Source organism: Corvus brachyrhynchos, unplaced genomic scaffold (genome assembly GCF_000691975.1).
Source record: "Corvus brachyrhynchos isolate BGI_N302 unplaced genomic scaffold, ASM69197v1 scaffold370, whole genome shotgun sequence".
Taxonomy (NCBI): Eukaryota; Metazoa; Chordata; class Aves; order Passeriformes; family Corvidae; genus Corvus; species Corvus brachyrhynchos.
Window position 1 is genome coordinate 4,839,263 of NW_008235977.1, and position 21,806 is coordinate 4,861,068.

Sequence of the window (21,806 nt, forward strand, 5' to 3'; positions counted from 1 at the left end):
CCCCTTCCAAGTGTATATGTCATAGTTTCACAGCTAGTTTTATAACGCAACCTGGCAGCAACATCAAGGACTTTGGGAAGATGGTATAAAGATGAAACGGCATTACTGAATGTGATTCACAAAAACTGTATTTGGCTTTGCATGCAAAACGTACGTAAAACTTTAAAGATGCTTTATTAATAAAAAGTAATGTAAGCAAAAAGTAGGTCAGTTGTTACAGAACTTACTGATCTCTGTAGATCTACTGGGTACTGGAGGAGGCTGTGTACCATTGCGAGTAGGTGTTGATGACTGAGGGGATATGGGAGAAAAGGGAACCATATCAAAGATGTCAGTGGAGGGTGATTTAGGTGTCACACTGCCTGCCTACAATAAGGACAATAAATATTAGGGCAAGGTTTCACATGAAAAAGATCACAATACTGAATTCTTCAGCATGCAGATAAGAGCCACATTTTGAAAAAATAGTTTAAAACAACCATCAGCATGCAAACCCCAGCTCCTGACACCAAGCAAATGGCATTTGCAGTACAGACTGACTCATGCTGACACTCCCCAGCACAAAAGCAGCATCGTAATTTTTCCATTTTCAGTTGAAAATGTATCACAGTTACACCTGACAAAGCTGTGACAAGCAGTTCTCTCTTGCAAACACACGAGCAAAGACATCTTCACGAAACCCAGTTTGACGTAATATGGCAAGAACAATGTGCTCTGCTCTGGAGAGCACAGAACCAAGTTAAAGATACAATCCCAATATTTTTTGTTTACTAATTCTTCTTTACATAATCTCTTATTTGGCAGCCTAGAGAAACTGGTAAGATCAAAGCTTTAAATGTATTTTTCCATAAGTAATAGCCTAGACATGTGATTAGACACTGAATATTAATATCCAAAATAAACCTGTTGTCCTTGAATGTGAAACTGAAGAGATTTCATTCAAAAGGCCCAGGAATTTCTAAGGGTTCAAAAAAATACTGGGCAAGCAAGAAACCCCAAACCCATCAATTACTGTAGTTCTACAGCCATATTTATTTTTGAATGGCTCATTCCTCCTGCCACCAGTCCACTACTTCAGGGCACAAGCGAGGCACAGTCAAGTGAAAATACACTGAACACTAAAGACAGAGGATGAAATAGATTAAAACTGAGACTGACAAGCTGAAGGAAAAACTAGTTTACATGTTCATGTTATTGCTGAGACAATACAGAAACCCCCACACTCTGTGTATTAGAAAGGCCAGCCAGGCACAGGGAAAGCCTGCAGCTTTGAAACAAGATGCAGTTTGCCCAAACTATCCACATGGAAATTTTGAAGCACAAGTTAAATTAGTCACATGGATCCTTTTATTCAGAATACACAAATATTACAACCTGGCAAGCAGGTCGTCTTTAGCACTGCTTATGCATGAGAATCCCATGGATAAACCCTTCTTTTGGAAGGCTGCTTTCTTCAGTGCCTGTGCTGCAGCTGCCCCGGGACAGCTTGCGTCACAGATTTCTAAGCCAAGCCTACAGGTAGCCCTGAACCACCCCTGTTTCTCTCTGGAGGTTTCTGCAGTGGCTGCTGAGTAGCAATATTGATCCACAACCTTCCTCTAATGCACTGCTTAAAGAGGAAAAAACACAGAGCTCTTAAGTCCTACATTTCCTATTTCTTTGAGGTTCTGTGATTCCATGATTCTCAGGAGTTTTGAATTCATATTTTAAATTTGGATTAATATTTTGAAATTGGATTAAGAGAGATCTATAATTGTTCAATATCTAAAAGAACCTGGGGTATTTCTTCCCAGATATACAGAAGCATAGCAAGAAAAAAAAAATCTACATTTAACATGCTGCTTTTATTTTTTTGCCCTTTTTTAAAAAAATTCTCTGAGTCACTGCTGTCCCCAAGCATGACCATAGGTGAATTAACTTCATAGAAGAACCAGTTTTCAAGATTTCAACACATCCAGAACCCTCACTGTCCTCAACATGAGTTACCATAGGAATTTTAAATATGATGTGTTGTGGAAAGATTTCAGTGCAGAGTTTAGACACCACAGGCTCCTGTTAGTGTCCATGGACCTTGCATTAACCCTGCAGTAAACCAGGATAATCTGAGTCTGGCAGATTGATGGATGCCACCTGCTCTCACTCAAAGCAGGGCAATGGATGGGCTGGACCCAAAATAAACATAATAAAGAAGCACATGCCTTCCTTCATCTGAACCTCTCTCTGATTGTGGACAGCCTTTTGTTGGCATTAGGAAGGCGGCATCAGGTTTGGGGCATAAATAAATGCTTATATCAACCTACATTATCATCAACACCCATGGAGAATCCTAGAATGTCTTGGAGATCCTAAGTGTTAATGGAGAATCTTATTATTTGTTAAATGCTTACAGCTACCTAGAAGACAGATAAACAGCATTTACATTTAGTTATAAATGTGCCTTTTAGGCAAAAAATGCAAACCCACAGTTTAGACTAATTTCCCAATTATATTCCATTTTGTTGAAGTCAGTGACTGGCCATTTTGATACTACTGATATAGTTTAATTAAAACTATAAGAGAATTAAAAAATGTGTATTTTGAATACATGTGAGCACAAGAAGCATTTTTATTTAGTGAACACATGCAGAAAGCCAGGATGGTCGCCAAATAAAGCCAAACATTACTTGCAAATGGGAGAAAAGTTGATAGTATAAGCACATTAATATAAAAAAGCAGGCAATATGCCCATTTCATATTTAAGAATAATTTTCAAGCTTCATTTTTTACATTTTTTATAAAGTATGCTGAAAGTTATCTCATGGCTGATTGCTTTTCTATTAATTCATGGTGGGGGAGAAGCCCTTGAAGTTGGACCTTTAGAATTGTTTTGAATCACTAGCCTTCATAGAAAAATAATGAACAAAGGATTGACTGATAACACAGAGATCAATAATTAATGGACTAATTGAAACATGTTGGAAAAATAAAAATTTAGTTTTGGGGATAGGAGAGAAAAAGCTCTGTAGAAAATAAGAGTAAATCTTCACAAATTCCATATTTTAAGAGTACCCCTAGAGAACCTAAGATTAATCTGCCCTGTCCTTTAGCCACTGTACAAAATGCACTTTTTAATACAAGTTAATACACAACAGAGAACAAAAGAAAGCCAAAACTAAAAAAAAACCCCAAAACTGAAAAAGCTTTTGCACAGCAAGATTACACGAGGTCTTGGGCAGCTGTATTCACTGGCAGGCTTTGGAAGACCACTCTTTGAAGGTGGTGGTATTAACAATCCAGGTGGTAGTCTAGAGTCAGGAGAACTCCTAGGAGTAAGCGTAATGGAAGAGATATCTAAACAAGGAGGTGAATCCTCATTGTTACACCAGAAAAAAGTAGAGGGTCTTTGAAACATATGTTCATCATTATCACACTTTATGTGCAGCAGCTGAAAAGGAATCACAGAAAGAGAAAACATTCTGAGGAACAGAACGTGAAAACATCAGGGAAAGAAGAAAAAACAACACATTTCATATTTCAAAAAAGCTTGTCAGCAACTGTTCAGTGCTATAGTTACAAGATACAGAACTTGAAAATACTTCAACACAAAATATGAGAATATGCCACATTAAGAGGTAACCCAGTACCAACTGGAACAAAGACAACTTGCTCCTTGATCATTAAACCAAATAAAATGAAGTCAGGCATCTTTCCAGCAGTGTGTGTGTGTGCGTGAGATGCTAAGAAATGTCTAAAGCCAACAAGGGATCAGCAATCTCTCACATCTGCACTTGTAACTTAGCAGGTAGGCACAGGTCTGGGGAGAAGAGTTACTGTGCTGGTTAATGCACAGGTCAGAATTTTCTCTAACTAATCGAGGAAAAGCCCACCATTTATATACCACCAATGCTGAAAGAACAGCTTATTATTGAATGAAAATCTTTAGAGGATGGATTTAACTCTGGATCTTAACAGAAGGGATTGCGCACTTGTGCAGAAAGTTCTTCTTGGCCACAGCCAAGAGTTCCACACGGAGAAGGCAGGAATGGGCTGGAAGTGTCTTGCCTAAGCCCCCTGTGACTGGTCCAGGCTGAGGCAGTGGCAGATGAGCGCAGCAAAAATCCTGAAGTCTGCTTTTACTCCCTTCATAGTGTTACACATTCGATATGTCATGATTATTTCATAAGAAGTTTGCATAACTCAGTAGATCAGGATTCAGTCAATTATTTTAAACCATTTTTTTCAGTGTTATGTAGAAAACAAAACATTTCAAATCCTTATAAAATGAGTCTCAGCTTCTTTCTTCCCTTTCTTTAAAGATTAACCAGGCTAAGGGTACAGGTGACCAAATGCAGTAACAGTGCCATACTTGAGAATACCAAAACAACCCACAAAATTCCCTTCTCAAAACTTGCAATTCAGCATTAAAGAAAAAAAGGGTTTTCATCCCAACTTCAAAAATTTCCATACTGGAATTGTGAAATGGAGGGTTTGGAATGGTAATCAATTAAAAAAAAAAAAAAATCAAAAAACCTACAGGACAGAATTTTGATTATGATTTCAAGAGTATCACCAGACTACAGGTAGAAGAGTTGCAGTGCTACTGTGTATTACTGCTGTGGAATCCTTGCTGCTATACATAACCATGGAAAAAACAGCCCTTGTAATAATAAACGCTCAAAGAGATTAAATACAGTCTGATTAAGAAAGCCAAATACTCCCCTGAAATGCAAAACAGCAAAGGATAAGTAGTTTTCATAAGAAGGCATGGAAGTCACATGAAAAATCACACAGAAACCAGCAAAATGCACATAGGACACCAAGCAGCAAAGCTATGAGGATGATGAACATATATCAAATCCAGGCAACGGAAAAATTCAATACAAAACCTGAATATACACCCTGGTGTCATCTGAGGCCTGAACATGGAGCAGTCACAGGGCTCATCAGTGACACTCTTAGGACACTTCACACCATATGGGGTGTCAGGCTTCCTACAACAATTTTGGGAATGCACCTGCTCAGGAAATTAATTTTCCCTAGGAATTCTTCATTTGCAGAGCAGCATAGAACCCATCAGGTGCTGGGAGTGTTCCTCTGTGTCTTATCCCATGGTCCAGAAAGACCTGAAAGGCTGATGGACTTTCTGCTCACAGCCCTAGGGTTCCAAGCAGCCCACAGACACCACAGGGGCAGCAGGGAAGTGCATTCAACAATGGAAAACAGGGAATATCACCAGATGCACAAAGTGCAGGGGGAGAAAGGAAGAGACCTTTGATCTAAAGAATACAATCTAAAAAGGGTGTAGCTTCTGAAAATTAATACTCTTACACCAAATTATAAAGGAAGAAAATATAGTAAAAAAATTAAATTGTCATTTTTTATGGTAATTATGTTTTGTCTGAGGTTCCCCCTCTGTAACACTTGTAGTAATAGTGGCATTGATACAATATGTCCCAATTTGGGCCTCATTTCATTAACACAAGAAAAACAGCAAGAAAACAACAAGAAATGGTACTTCATGAAATAATCATACTAGTTCAGTAGGCTTGGTCTCTTTTATGGTTAAATGTATCTATGTGCCAGCAAACAATTTATTTTTGACTCATTCTACTGAGAATGGTGCTGAAGATGCACTGTTGGGCTGCATTGTACTAGAAAATGCAATGTGATTGAGATTTTGTTAATCAGGAAATCACTTCTAAATTGTTTCTTTTTACAAGGTGTCTCAAGACATTGATTGCAATCTCTACGTCATACCCACATAAGAAGTATGAATTAGAATAAATTGAAAAATGTTTTTGTTCCTTGGAACATTCAAATTGGTAATATACAGAAGCACCACAGTCGGTAACTGCAGCGATGTTCCAGGGAAAGGTGAGTGACCTTGAATTGAAAATTATGCGTTTAGAAGAACCTGCTCATTTCCTGAGATTTGGGGCTACTAAGAACACACTAATCCATAACTTACTAATTCATAAAATACTGTATAAGCATTAGCAGTTTCATTAATGAACTGCTACATCTTCAGTTCATTTAGTACTTTTTCAGTGACGTGAAATAATGCCATAGGCAATTTCGAATTAATTTTCTTTAACATCATAAATGTAACAGAATTTTATACCCTCACAAAGAAGTGCTCAAAGAACTGAACACAGAATATTATAAATCTAAAAAAGCTGAAGATAGGCAAAAAAACCCATGTGCATTTTCCCACTTGGCAATCTTGGTGGAAATCGGAATCAAGTGATATGCATAAACACATTCCAAAATGTTTTTTGAAATCTGCACACAGTTCCAATATCTATCTTGGGGTTTTCCCATGAGTGTGGTGAAGCTTTCCAATAAGGGTAGCTGGTGAAGGTGGCCTGTGCTTCCAGGTCACAACAAAACCTTGCACGAAAGGTCTAATCAATCAGTATCTTTAATGCTCTACTTAAAAATGGAGGGGTTTTGCAGCACGTCCACGTAGGAGTATGTATTCCATACTGCTTCTTTGGTAATCTTTATGGTGCAGGAAGAACACTGCTCCGTCTGGGGCTGCTTCCCCCAACACCTCTTCTTGCTGCCTTTCAGTTCTGCTTCTCCCTCATTTCAGTGTTCTCAGGGAACCCTGGCAGCTTTGGGCAGCACTAGCAATGGAAAGAGCAGCAAATAAGACATGATGTGAACCCACTCTGTCAGGGCTGCACTGAGCTCTGGAGGCTGCATTTACACACAGCAGCAGCACCCAAAACCTCCCTGTCATACAAACCGGAGCAGTGTCCCCACAGGAAAACAATGAGATGAAAATCCAATGGTCCTCACATAATCAAGACCAAATGCAAAAAATACCAGCTACTAAAGCATTGCCAAGCCACTAAAACAGATGAAAAGTAAACAACAGATACACAAGGCACAGAAACTTCAGCAGTGCATGCAAAGGAGTGAGACAAAGGAAACATCCCATGCCAACATTTCCCATGGCACACGGAAGCGCAGCTCGAAAAGCAAACTAAGGAAACTCTTAGTTTGGGATTGCATGTCCTCGACAGAGCCACTCAGGACACGAAAAAAAGTGAGAGTTTCTGTTGCATAACACTTCTGCATTGGCAAACACAGTCATTTGAGGGACTAACTTTTCAAAGTTCTAGGAAGACTGCTCAAAACCATCGACCTGAATGCAGAAAAAATGATCACTAAGCAGTTTATTATTTACTGAATGTGCTGAGCAAATGTAAATCTAATTAGTTACAATATCCTGAGAGAAAAATCGTGGAGATTGACAATTTGATGTTCAACTTTCACAATATATTTTATGCAAAAGTATTTCATTATACAATCCAGTTTTCTCTCTTTCATTTCCAACTATGATCTCATTGCCTTAATGGCTTCTTTTATAGGTTTAGAAAGAAATTTTATTTTTCCCATAGAGTTTATGAACTGACAGAAAAAGCACCTAAATTAGATTGATGTTGATTTGGCCATATGGCTAGATTTAGAGCAGCTACAGAAAAATTTTCTTGGTGATACTAATAACCAAGCAAGGAGAGAATTCTGATGCAATTGTATCCCTCAAAAGCAGAACTTGATTGCTGTCAACGCTTTTCACCCATCTACATATTGCAAAAATGCAAAGGGTGGGTAATTGCATTATTCACACACATATTTTGCACCCATTTCAGTCTGTCAGTATTATTTTAAAAGATGTCCTCAAATAAACCCTTAGTTGGCCTGCAAAAAAAAGAATCAAGAAAGAATCATCAAAAAAGCAGTTTTAGACTAGATTTCCGTTTGTATTTCCCAAACAAGCCTTTAACTTTCACTACTTATAAAATGGAGAGAGAAAAGTAATCCCTAAATTTTTAAATTATTACTACTTTCAATTTTCATATGCAAGTGGTTTTGGTTTTTGGTTTTGTTTTTTTTTTTTAAATAGAGCAACTGAGGACTCACAATAAACACCCTGATACACCATACTTATTATTACTTAAAAAAGAATTTAATTAAAACAACTAAATATTTCAGATGGAAAAATATTCTCTTTTATGAAATTATCAACTCAAAATAACTTTTTATCTGTGCTTAAAATGAAGCTTCAAGCTTACAGTTCACTGTTTGCAGTTTCTTCTCTTAGTTAGACCATGGATTGATTTTTGGATAAGTCACCAATGTGTACACATTTTCATTAGCAAATTAAGGTGTTTCTGTAATATGTTTTGCAAAGAAAGCGTTCAACACTACTACGCAAGAATTCAATATGTGAACCTGGGGCCAACTCCTTGCAGAGAAGTAAATCTGCCAGCAAAGCTACATATTGCAGTCCAGCCTGGCACAACTCATTTTGTCTATAGTTTCAGAAACTACAGACAAAATGTTTCTTGAAACATTTTGGAAGTAAAAGAGGATCTGAATTTTAAGTCTTGAACATATTACATTTGATCCTGAGCAAATGACTTTATTTCATACTTAGCTACAAGCCTATTTTCAATGACAACAGGAAGTTAGAAAGGTTTATTTTAAATGACAGCCTGGATGTATCTACTTAGAGCTGAAACATGTTGAGACTAGTTTGGTTTTTTTTAAATGTGCAGCAAACCAGATGTTTAAAACCATACACATATTCAGTCATCCATCCACAGTTTAAAGATGCTCTCACATTCTATTTTCTTTTGATACTGAAGTGAGGACAGGAAATGCAATCTGGTCCTGCTTGTGGGAAAATGATCTGGGAATCAGAGGACTGAGCTGTCAAAAAAAGCCGAATTGGCTTGTTTTTAAAAATAGAAAATACAAACAACCCCAAACCACACAGACAACCAACAATGTCAAGGGTCAGTGATATAATACAAAAAACCTGCTGCACTTCAAATTTCCCAAAGTGTTTTCTCCCTTCTTCATTTCATGAAAATCTAATGGGAAGACTAATGTGTCTGGAATGATTAAAGACACAAAAATCAATGCACCTCAGAAGGAAGAAGCAGGAATAAAGAAATGATAGACTGGCACTGCATGCGAATGATGCCCCAGCTTCCCAGTTACTAACAGGTGGGAAAGGCATCCTGTCCTGGATCAGTATCGTAACAAAGAAAGCATGCCAGTGACATCACGTGCTGTCTGTCACAGCACTGTGGCACACTACAGGTGCAATAAATTCTAACAGCCCCTAAGTCTCCTCTCCTGGGGAAGGAAAACACCCCCCCACTGTCAGCCTGCCACTATGCCTGCTTAGACCTCATGGCTTTTTTTTCTCTTCCACGGCGGGGATGGGCCCTGAGGGAGGACACAGCACAGTGTGACGTCAGTGTTTCTATTGCCGCGATTGTGCACTGCCAGCACAGGCCTCTGCTGCTTAGACCTCATGGCTTCCCATCCCCTTCCACGGCGGGGATGGGCCCTGAGGGAGGACACAGCACAGTGTGACGTCAGTGTTTCTATTGCCGCGATTGTGCACTGCCAGCACAGGCCTCTGCAGCACCCCCTGCTCTGGTAAGGAGATCCTTGTTTGATCAAGTTGCTGGTGGTGGCTGCAGTGCTACATCACCTGCTGACTGCCAGGGGCTGCTGTGGCCATGCATTGATCGCTACAGCAAGAGCTCAGGCAGCAATCTGTATGGCAAGAAAGCCACTTCAGCACATCTGAAAACGTTGGGAGAGCACAAACAGCATGCAAACAACCAAATATGAAAAGGGAAGCACAGGATATGAAAACCCAAGGTACTGTTTAAGCACAAACAGAAGCAACTTTTAACCATCTGTAGTTGGCTCCTGAAACGGAACATTTCTTTACAAACTGCTGTGATGCCAGTTAAAGGCACGTGTTCTTTTATCATATTAGGCATCAAAGATCAGGGCTTAGACTTTCCACTGACCACTGAACAATCCCTTCCCTAGAACTCAGCACGCTCAGAAGAGCCGGACTGCCAGATAAGGAACTCCAGCCGTAGAAGATTAACAAAATATAAATAAATCAAAATGTTTCTTATGTCTAAGAAAAGCTTCAGAAAGCTGTTGTGTGGCACTGACATCTCTATATAATTCAACAGTGTGAGATGAAAACTTCAAGAAAACTTACAGTTTAATAAATCTGTTTTAAATCACAAGAGAATGATTAACTTATGTTCACAGCATGTAATACCAAGACTATCTGCAGGGAAGGAAGACTTCCCCCATCCACCCAAAAAGTGCTGAGAAAGGCGCTCAGACAAGGTATTATTCCCCATGTTGGATATTCAGCTTCATTTAAGCTATTTTATTTCAGAAAACACTATTAGCAGATCTGAAAAGTTTACTCTGAAAAAATGATCACAATATAGATCTGTTACATTAATTTTGAAGACAGAGCAGCAGCAGCACAGATATTTTTAGTTTAAATTCAGAAAAAAATCTCTATTTCATTTAAAACGAAAGTGACCTTTTTCATTAGAGAAATTATGTGGAAATAGGGGGAAAGAAATTTTTGCACCACTTTTTTCTAATAGGAATTGAGACTGCAGAATCATACGTGAAGTTATAGTTGATTTGAATGAAAAATGCATAAAATTAATTGCAAACTATAACATGCAATTAATTTCTTATGAATTGTTTGTAATTTTGTTCCTTCATACATATTTGTTGCTCACATCATAAAAAAGCAGATAGGTGTCATCACATTCGCTGCTATTCCAGGCACATTGACTGATAATCCTTTTATAACAGACTCAAACTGCCCTAAAAATATTTATGCTTCTTCTCTGCACTGAAGTCACTTGACAACCTCATCAGTCCATTTCTTCATTCATTCTCAACTGAACAGTTCCATTTCCATGGAGTTATTCTTACACCAGCACACTTGAGAGCTCTGATTTACCATCTCCACAAGGTCTGCTTTAGAAAGGACCTGCCTGAAAGATGTCTCTTGGTAAGGTGCCAAAGCTGATAGTGCACAGCAGTGGGTACTGCTGTGGGCCTGGAGCTGAGAAAGACATTTTCCTAAAAATGTGCTTGGTTTTGGTTGGTTGGTTTGCTGTTTTTGTTTTGTTTTAATTTTTGGTTGCACATCTGATGGAAGAATCCTGTAAAAGTAAAGGAGCTTAATCCAAACTCCTGCTTGAAGCAGGATCCAGTTATCTGAGGCTGCTGAGGACCATGCTCAGGGCAGAGTCAGTATCTCCAGCCTCTGGGCATCCTGTTCCAGTACTCATCCATTTACAGAAATCTCTTCTGTGTCAGAATGGATGCAGATGTTGAACAGGCTCTTAGGTGGCTCTTACTGCAATTCTAATAATTTGTGACAGGAAATGATTGGGGGTTTAATTTTAAAGCTTAAGGAGTAAATAAAGCAATAAAATTAAAGTGCAAATTAATAGCTGACCGTTATTACTGAATTGAACTAATTAATATCAATAATTATCAATATTCTATAGTTTTGCTGCAGCACAAGTGCTATTTAAGCAATATGCTTATTCATTGTACCAATAGTAATTAACAATAAAACAACATCTAGGGAGAGAGTTTACAAATGGCTAGCAAATTAACAAATTTAGATCTTAACTCTTTAATAAGGAATGTGACATCATTGTCTTAAAAGACACAAATCATAAACTATGGGATTTTTTGAGGCATTATTAATAATTCTCTAATTTGTTTTGCTTAATGAAATTACAAAGTAATTTAAATTAAAGAAAAGCATTGATTGCAATGGATTTAAGAGCCTGTTTATTTGCATTCAAATATACATTTAGTTATTATATTCATAAATAAAGACGAACTGCCATCCCAAATGAGGAAAATAAAAGACTAAAGATTTGAATAACATGACATTAAATCTAGCATTAAAATTGATTACCTATCCCTGAATGCTTCAGAAGTGAGAAGACATTCATAATTTAAATGTCCACTGTGGTAGTTACAGAGTATTTATAATTTATGGTGTTCTCTCCTCTAAGTAGATTTCAAAAACAAAATAGCAGTTCCTCATGGGAACAACCATCTAATCAACATAAAGAGAGTGCACAGACACTACTGATAAACTGTCAGCACCACTACAAACATGCTTTTGCATTGCCCAAACTTCTAAACATCCATTTAAGGGGAAACAGTGAACACTCTGGGCAGGAACAAGGTGGTCCAAAATACACAGCTGAAAAGCAGTTCCTCTTTTGCTAAGATTTTGCCACACATACATTAAGAAATTTCATTCATTTTCACAGCTGCCTAAAGCTGTACAGATGGAACACACTTGTAAGAAGAGGGGAGTCTCTGGGACCAGTCTGCAGTGCAACCTGCATTGTGGGCGGTCCTGCCAAGGTATAAGGAACTGCCAGCCAGCAATTTAAACACACTTCTGTGGTCATCATCTACAGGAACTGCAGAGCAGTCAGAATTTCCAGCAAGGAACCCACACTTGCTCCTCTTTCCCATCACCCAGCCTTAGTTCCCAAGACCTATTGACTCCTTGGCAGGCAGATTGTCAGTCACAGGTGACCATGTGCTTATGAAAGTTGTGGGGAGCTCCCAAGCAGCGTTTAGAAACCAGAGCTTTCAGTGCCTCAGCTGGCACATTCAGATCTCTACTTGAGGCAGCAACAAATAGGTATGATAGGGGATGAAAGAACCACAGTTGGAGAGACTGTAATTTGCACTTCTGCTGGCTTGTCACAATGTCACTGTTAGTTCAACACTGCTCTTCAGCAGACATGTTATGTGATCACTGGATGTTAATGGCAATCTCTGGGAACAGCAGGGATGCTCATAATGATCATAAGGTGATTATAAATACAGAGTGACTTCAGACACAAGAGCTGTGTTGTGTACTTACTGGAGGCGCATGTACTTGTGTTATTCTTAACTGGTTTTCCAAATCTTGAACTTTATTTTTCAGTTCTGCATTTTCAGTTTCTAATTCTTGAATCTACAAAGCAAGTGGTTATTCAACAGCTATTGGGATCGTCATGGATTTCAACAACAGCATCCACTGAGCATAAGTTTCACCAGAGATCTGGTGATTTAGAATCAAGGTTGAACTTGTTATCTGACTACAAAAAATAATTAAATTTCAGTATCCTCAATATTTCAACCTTGCTTTTTAGTGTCCTTGCAAGACAGCAAAACATAAAATACTTTTTAACACTTTTTTTTCAGTCTTCTTTTGTTACATTAGCAATCTGAGAATAATGCTGGAAATTATGCTTTCATAAAAAGCAGATAATACAAATACAGCAGCATGTACTTTTATCTCTTAAAAAGAAGAACATAATTCAGAACTTACTCTTTTCTGTAAACCTGCAATTTGTTTCCTTGTTTCAACATCTTTTCCTCCGGATTCCAGAAATTTCCTGTAAGCTAAGTCAAATGCTTGACCAATTGTTAAAGTTATCTCTTCTGCCTTTACATAAAACATAAGACTGAAATTAGTACATTAGGACAAAATACTTTACACCAAAGGCTTTGCCCCATCCACCATGAAGCTGACACTACCAAGGAGCACGACAAGCACCCTTCAGCAAAATACCTTGGCAAAACGCAATGAAAGAACATAAAAATACTTTGGATAAAGGAGGGAGACTGGACAGCATAAATTATGTATTCAGTTTCCATAAGCACAGATACCATGCTGCACCATGGCTTTTCCAGATGATTTCTAAAGCAAATACAGCCTGTTAAATCATTAAATAAATTCTTTTAGATGTAATGAAATAATGCTTTCATGCTAATGGATATTTTGACCCCTATTGATTTTAAATCTGGATTTCAACACTTATTTTTTCAAGTACTATAAAATCTCGCTCAGGATACTGCGTTAAGTATTTATCCGCACAATTATTTCCAACTACATAAATCCAGAAATAAAAGAATCCAAACAACACCCAAACCAGAAATTGCATTTGTATGTGCAAAATATATCCTATGTTGTGTTTATACAGTCAATGCAGAATATCTATTTCAAAAATGATGGGGGTAAAATAAGCCTACAGGAAGCTGATGGAGGACACCAAGGTTTCAGAAAAAAGTGATACCAAAGCAGGACCAATAAAAGGTGAACATATGGATACACCACTTGTTTAGGACTTTAGCAGAGAAAGTAAATACAGTAAGGAATAACTGTTCTGTCTCAGACACCAGAGAATGTCAGTGCTTGGTGCAATGAGTTGTCTGGGAGTGCTTTGTGGGGTTAAACTTGGGAGATGGGGCCGGGAAGGGGGATGAAAAAAGAAGGGAGAACCTTGTGGTGATAAAATTATAAAAACCCCAAAAAACAAATAACACACAAAAAACCCCAACACTAAAAACCAGAGACAGACACATCAGCAGAAGAGCCTGCAAGGGTATCTCAGCCCCAGAGTTGCAGTAATCTCTGCAAACAGCTGCGCAAACACCTCAAGCCTGGTGGGGTGGAGCCTGTTCTCCCAGAGTATTGCAGATGCTTCCCCCAGGATATTGAGCTGGGCAGTAAGAGAAATTATCCCAGAACACCACCTCAGATCATTGAAGAGAGAGACTCTTCCTTAATTTAATGCATCTAAGTTACAAGACACCATGTTGCCATGAAAAATTATGTCCCCATGGCTGTGTGTCTGTAATTAACCATTCCCACCTCATCTCAAGGCAGACCATCAGCAGAACCTCAAGCCCTGCAGAGCGTCCCGCATACTTACACACTTTTCACTGTCAAACACGTAGCACAGATGCTTATTTGATTCTGAGTCTTTGCATATGAAAGTAAATATTCTCTTGTCAGTTTTGTCATCAGCACAAAAGGATATCCTGTGGAGCTGACAGTTGTGCTGGACCTCCTGCAAACAAACAGAAAGATAATTTTTAAGAAATTACTACACTCGCTTAGGATAAAGATGCACAAAGGAAAGCTCTGGATTTCCTCATAAGAGCAGGAAAGCTGCAGTAACATTTTTGAATGCCTTACTGTACATGAGAGCACCCAAAAATGTACTTGTAGTGTAACAGAATTAAGCAAACTCATCTCCTAAAAAATGCTCCTGTTTTTACTGAATGTAAACAGGAAGTTTTTATTTGAACAGCATTTATCTGGAAGTGTTTATTTGGACAGTAATTTCTGTTCTAGAAAATTGATTTTACTATTGCCTTGCATCCCTCTGTACTTTATTTAGGGCCTGATTATGTAAAATAATCTGTTCTTTTTCCAGGTGCACAATATCTTTAAATTTCATCATCTCTGAAGGTTTGTTAAAATGGATTTACTGAAATGAGTCCTTACTTTGCTACAGTAAATACAGAAAACAGAAATAAAATGGCTTTGGTAACCAAATAAAGAGAAATAAACCTGACATACAAATAATTTCTTACTTGAGGTGCCACAGAAGCAGCTTTTAAGCATTATTATTTGTATATTTTTGCTACTGTATTTCACTTTCCATTAAAAAGCAAGTTACAGCTATATAAAAAGTTGCAATGGCAATGCTCTTCAGCTGAACAAGCTTGACAAGACTGAAATAAACTATCTCAACTATTTTTTTTTGTTGTTTTTCTTCAACAAGTCTCTTCTTGGTATTTTATTTTATTTGGCTTATTACATGGGAAAGCAGTATTTGCTTTAAAGGAAAATATGTCGTTTAGATGTGAACTATTATCTATTAAAAAAGAAAGTCTCTGTGTAGCACTGGGGTTCCCAGCTTGCTGTAAGCCCATAAACAAGGCCACGCTCCCTCTGTACACAACCACATATCCAAAAAATGCACCCTATGGGCAATCTTTTCCCCTTGCCCCAGCTGAGTTCATTTTCTCAGTCTTTACAGCTGTTCTTCTGAGTACTCCATTTCTCTCATGGTCCAAATCTCTGTCCTGTTGTAGCTTTTCAACACACAGAAATAATGACGTGTGCTCTCCCTGGCACTGTGAGGTTTACAGATCCATATAACTATTTTATATCATTTAAGGACAGAACCACAGTTCTATAATCCTTTTTTTTGAGTGCCAAGTATAGAATCAGGTCCTGATGTATGAGCTGGCCTCTTGTTCCTACTGCCATTAATAGTCACTATGTGACTGAAAACCAATATTCCTCTGTAACATAACTTAAGTGCTTTGTTTCAAAAACACACTGCAAAAGAGACTTTAATTAGTGCTGATAACATGAAATTGAATTTCCTAAAGCATTTATAAACTGTGCAAAAAGAAGGAAAACTTGATTCAAATTTACATGCAGCTACAAGAAACTAAGTGGGGGAGATAAAAAGACTCCTCACAGTTGATTACTACTTGAGTTGTAATAACAACATTGCTGAGAGATTAGAATGTTCCTACTCCCCCAGGAACATATATCCCACAGCTTTCTGTTAATCTCTGCAGGAAATCTAAGATCTTTTGGCACTTCAAACTGTTATTTTAAAACAGTTTTTGCCAGGATATGGGGTTTAGCACCCCTGTCTGCCCTACAGCATAAGGAAGATGCAAAAACTCCAAATAAAGTTGACATTCTTGTCCCCTCTCCTAATGTAAGAACTGTTGAGCTCTGGTTGTGTCAAGAGTCTGAAGCAAAAATGGGCTGCAAGCAGCTGCAGCTTTAAACTACAGCTACCATTTGAGAAAAGGCAGTGCCTGAGTGCAGCAATTACTCCACAATGAAGAAACAGGAACAAAAGTTTCTTTCAAATTCAATATTCAACATATGTACGGAAAGGTTTTTATCATCCAAACTGTTAACATTTATTTAGCACATTGTTTTTGTCTTCCTCAAAGTCTAAAAGTCCTGCTGTGAAAGGATTAAGAAAATTTAATACCACATTAAATACAGTCTGCCTTCAGGACTATCATGTGCCTTCCTGGGAAGATGTCACCCAGATGTTGTAAAAAACCATTGTATTTTAGAAGATCTTTTTTGTTATAATACCTTAAAAAATATAAAACAATAAAAACATTAAAAATAGTGAAACAAATATTTACTAGTTTCGCATGAAAGAAACACATCTAAGTTTCTTACCTTTGTTTTTGGATCTAGAATTTTTACACCATAGATTGAGATTTGTAACTCAACTTTGGGTGTCTTTTGGCCTTCAGATTTCTTGATGTGTCTTGCAAACTGAAACATGAAAAACAACAGCAATCACATTAATAGTAAATTTATTTGTTTTTATTAATTCTCATTTTCTCTCAACTCCCTCCACATTAAGTTGTTTCCTTCCTTCTTCAAAAAGCTTCCCATAAACAACACCAACCATTCTCAGAGTCTCAGCTGGGCACAGACCAGCATTTCTAACTTCACACTACAGAATGCTCCTAAAATTCAGGAAAAAGTATTTTAACATTACTTAGCATGTTCCCCGGTAACTTTTATCTGCTTTTTATGCACTTAATTGCAGCTTTTGCATGAGATTTCTATGAAAGCAGCAGGAACATGAACACTTTCAGTTTAGCAGCTGCCTGGTTGTTGAGCAAGGAACATCAGTGGGTTTTCCACACCCCACTATTTCTACACTCACTTCCATACTCGTGCATGGAGGGTACTTCCAGATGCTCCTTTAAGTTGTTTTAAACAGGGTCAGTTTGAAAGCACTGCAGTTGTCAACACCTAAGAGGTACTTGATCTATTTTATTCTCAGAATCTATCTGCCAGCAGCCCACTGGATGATGGCTAGATAGCACTTTATATGACTGGGTTGGGTAATGTCTCCTATTCAATATGTTTTCCATCTTTTTCCATCTCATTTTCTAGACGTTAGACTTACCTTTCTCTCTTTCTCTCATGAATACTGCCTATAAAATCAGCACAGTATCTCAAATTTGCTCCTGCATGACAGTTAAGGAGTGCCCTAAATTTGGGTACCTTTCTTAGGAAATATAGGATTGCTCCGTATTTTGCTCCATTACCAGAGCAAAATGTTGCCCTTTTTCTCTCGAGTCTTTGATAGCCTAGAATGGTATTTTCAAATGCATAAATAAGGATGATGATCCACTAAAGGCCAGGAGTTGGAGTCTATGCTTCAGAGCTCTGTTTGAACACATCATCCTCAACATTCCCATTCAAGAATAAACTGGGTGCATAACTCCCCATCAGTACAAATACTCTGTGTCAGAAGTCAGTGGGGACAGTGGCTTTTAGTGCCATCAAGAGTCTAGGATGTCACCAAGGGTGCTGTCCTACCAGACCTGGAAGACATAAGCCTGAATTGCCTTGTGAGAGTGAAGTGCTCAGCTGTAGCCAATTGACACCTCTCCCACAAATCCTTAAAAACTCTGATTACAATTAATTATTCATTTAAGTGATAGCTCAGGGTTTGGATTTTTGCTCTGATCCTTTTCCAACTAGTACTTGGAAAATCTTCCCATAACACAACTGCTTTACACAGTATGACTGTCAATCTCTTACTTAATTTTGCTTATAGGCAGCTTCATTCATGGCAAATTATTGACTAGTTTGGAGAACCACACTAAAAGCACAAAAACCTGTTTTTCCCTTCCACCCAATTTTATTCCTCATTTTGAAGGTATACTTGTTGGACATTTAATAGCTAAACAATTTATAATTAATCCTACTAACTTCACACAGTAACAGGACTTACCCAGACACTTCATTACTGATTAATGCATCCCAATAGCTGATAAATATCACACACTTGGTAAAACAAACAGCACCCTCCCACCCCAAAAAACCCAAACAACAATCCCCATGAAACCACTCTGTGCCATTCTCAAAACCAACTCTTAAATCTAAATACCCATTTTGCATTTCAACATCTAGGACTGTTACAGTCACTGGCCAAATGTTTTATAAAGGTTCATACAAGATGACTTACTAATGAAAACCAACTAGCTGAAAGTCAAGAAAATATAATTTCTAGTCTGCCTCTTCAGCATCATGTATATGCCTCTTGCAACATCCTTTTCACATCTGCCTATTTAACTTCAAGCCCATGTCTTGCATATATAAACTTGTAATACACATTAATCCCTGTATTGTGCCATTCCATATGCACATTTTAATTTTTTTAAAAGACATTTTATAGAAAATTAAATTTTAGAAACCATAATTGCTGGTTTACAGCATTCTGGCCAACAACATTTCTTGACTTTAGAGGACAATTCAAATTCACTACAGAGAAAAAGCATTTTTTTCTTTAATAAAAATCACTCATTGAGCCCCACAAAATCTGTCCTAAATTTTATACTGCAAATTTAAGCTATTTAAGTCTGTGCTTAAATAGGAAAAAGATAGGCCAATCATTGCCTTATTAGCACAGACTGTTTTTCTCCAAGATGAATATAAAACGCCGACTGTCTTTAGACCATTTTCAGATCATACATTTATTCATTACCTGCACCCCACCAGCTTTCCTCTCTGATTTGTAATTTCCTGATGTCCCTTCATTGAATGGGACTTTGACGACATATGTGATCCCTTTTTTCACTGCTCTGCACTTTGCCAGGTTAAATGGAATGACCACAAAGCCCACAGATCACCTGGGCAGTTTGGACAATCTCAATTCCCAACGTACTCGATGGTGCCCAGAAAGACACCCATGGAACAGACAACCCTGGGGCACACCTCAACTTGAAACAGTCTGGAACTTGGGCAAATCCTGACCTTTGGAAATGTCCCTTTGCAAACCAGTCATGCACAAGTATTTCTGTGCAGTAGTGAAGGGAAAGAACAAATAATATTTGATTTTACTGAGTTAAACTCATGGTATATATTGAGAATGATGATGGAATGCTTGATTTTCCAATGGCAATCATCTCAGAGTCTCAAACAACAGCTACAACATGAAAAAGTTGTAGTTTTTAAAGAAAAGAAGTTTTAAAGAGAAAGGTTTTAAAGTAAGCAATGTGAACAACTTGCACAAGTTTTAGAACAGCTGGCCAAAGCTTGCTCCAAGAAGTCATGAAGACTTACAACACTGAGGAAGTTCCAGAAGGCAGTTCTGTGCCAATTCTAAAAAAAGGGTAAACAAACTGACCGTATCACATCTCCATTCTCAAAAAGCATAAATCCAATTCAAGAAATAAAGAATTCAAGTGAGACGAAATTAATGACGATCAATATTTTACAAAAAATGCAGCTTGTCCAAGTAGACAAAGCATCTGCATTTTGTATGCCATTATATTTAAGAAAGTGAATCAATAGAAACAAAGTATGAGTTAAGTTAGTTACATTAGTCTCCAGATGCAGTTATAAACAGGAAATTGTCATTGGGAAGATATGTTTCTAATGTATTCCAGCAGGGTTTATTTCTCAAGCATGAAATTTCTTAAGCATTGAACAATGACCAGGAGAAAAATAATTACTGATAAAATCTACAGGCACAAAAAATAAGAGGGGAAAAAAATGGGAGAAAAATAACTAATAACCTGAAATCTAAAAATCATTACAGAGGAAGTTTTCAGACCACAAAGGCTGATGAAGGGGCCAATAACAGAGAGACTCCTCATCAACCAGAACACCACAGACTGGTATCCCAACAGAATCTGTTGTTTTCCTACAGGCAACCCTGCAAATCCCACATGTGGCAACAAACTTTGATTCTTGGGAGACATCCCTGTGAGGATGGGATTAATGAAGTCTTGATAACATGGCAGGCCTTCCCCTAACTGTGGACCTTCTCATGAAACTAAATATGGGAAAATATTTCAAAGAGATCCTTAAGATGACAACAATGGCCGCACTGCATCAGCTGCTTGGGAGAAAACACTCAAATTTTATCTTCTGAGAGTTTCAATTACAGAAGGATGTTGACAAAAAGGAGAAAATAAAATCACAGGATATTTACCAAAGTTAGCAGAGGGCTAGAAAACCCACTTCAAGAAACCCCATCAAATCAAAACCAGGCTAATGGCGAAAGAAACCAATGACAAAAGAACCCCTTCAATACAGACATCCAGACAAATGAGCTTTTTAATCAAAGGTTTACTGGGAACAGTGACTGAACAGCACACAAAGATTAACTCAGAAAATCTGTGGCAGTTTCTTTCTTAGCATTTTTCCTGCCCGCTGTCCTGTGCAATAACAGATAACACACAGATACTGATCAGCAATTTCTTTTATATCTGATGCTCTCCAGAATGCCACGTTCAGACACCTCCCACACTTGTGCGGGGTTTGAACAGCACATCCCATCACTGAGTCAGGTATCAGGAAATTTTCTTTTCTTTATTTCTACTCACTCCTTCTACCTAAGGAAGACCCCAAGGGAGCTCTGGACCTGGGAGATGTACAGACATTATTTTCTCCTATCAGCACACATTTGAAACACAGTAATATTTGTATCTCACACAATAACATGATTATTTAAGAGGGTAAAAATCTGTAGCCTCCCACTGGCATCAAAATGGAAAACTATGTAAAATTATAATGAATCACAGCATGGCTTGGGAAGAGACATGAAGGGCCAAATTCTTAAGCTCTTAGCTTATACATATAATGTTCTCAGGCACGAACCCCAGCTTTGGTCCAGCTCAGTGGGATGGGCTAGTTTGTGTTCAGCTGCTTCAGAATTAACATTTTATTTTCATGGCATCTTTTAGGGAAAGCAACAGATACAAATAAACCTATTTTCTACAGTTTAACACAGCTTTAAAAATAAAGAAAAATCACCCATATATTTTGTAATTTATTACAGTAGCAGCAAAAATTGGATACTCTAAGAGACTTATTGAATATGATGTGTTTATGCATCAAGTCTTAGCAAACTACAACCAGAAAAAAAATACCATGAGAAAAAAAACAAACATGTTTTCAAAATATCCAGGAACTGGAGCTAAAGAAACAATTGTTAAGACAAATTTTATCTATATATCTATAAGTCAGTTGAAGCTGTGCAATCAAAACTGTGTGTTTCTCTTTAATATTTACACCTCCCTACACAATTTAAGATTTAATTAAAAATACTTGAGACATCAAA

At 37.8% G+C, this 21,806-nt stretch overlaps 1 protein-coding gene across 6 annotated transcripts in view; it reads right to left on the bottom strand.

Annotated features, from left to right (window-relative positions):
* Positions 1–21,806, bottom strand: part of GULP1 (GULP, engulfment adaptor PTB domain containing 1) — a 95,405-nt gene that overhangs the window by 14,637 nt on the left and 58,962 nt on the right. For 4 of the 6 annotated variants that reach the window (XM_017729041.1, XM_017729042.1, XM_017729030.1 and 1 more), the window contains 6 exons: positions 16,892–16,990; positions 14,592–14,729; positions 13,205–13,321; positions 12,755–12,847; positions 3,200–3,424; positions 228–366 (listed from right to left, as the gene is read on the bottom strand). In XM_017729041.1, coding sequence (XP_017584530.1) covers positions 228–366; positions 3,200–3,424; positions 12,755–12,847; positions 13,205–13,321; positions 14,592–14,729; positions 16,892–16,990 — 811 coding nt within the window. The remainder of the gene's footprint in view (positions 1–227; positions 367–3,199; positions 3,425–12,754; positions 12,848–13,204; positions 13,322–14,591; positions 14,730–16,891; positions 16,991–21,806) is intronic. The other 2 variants (XM_008630250.2, XM_017729045.1) reach the window with 1 other exon arrangement.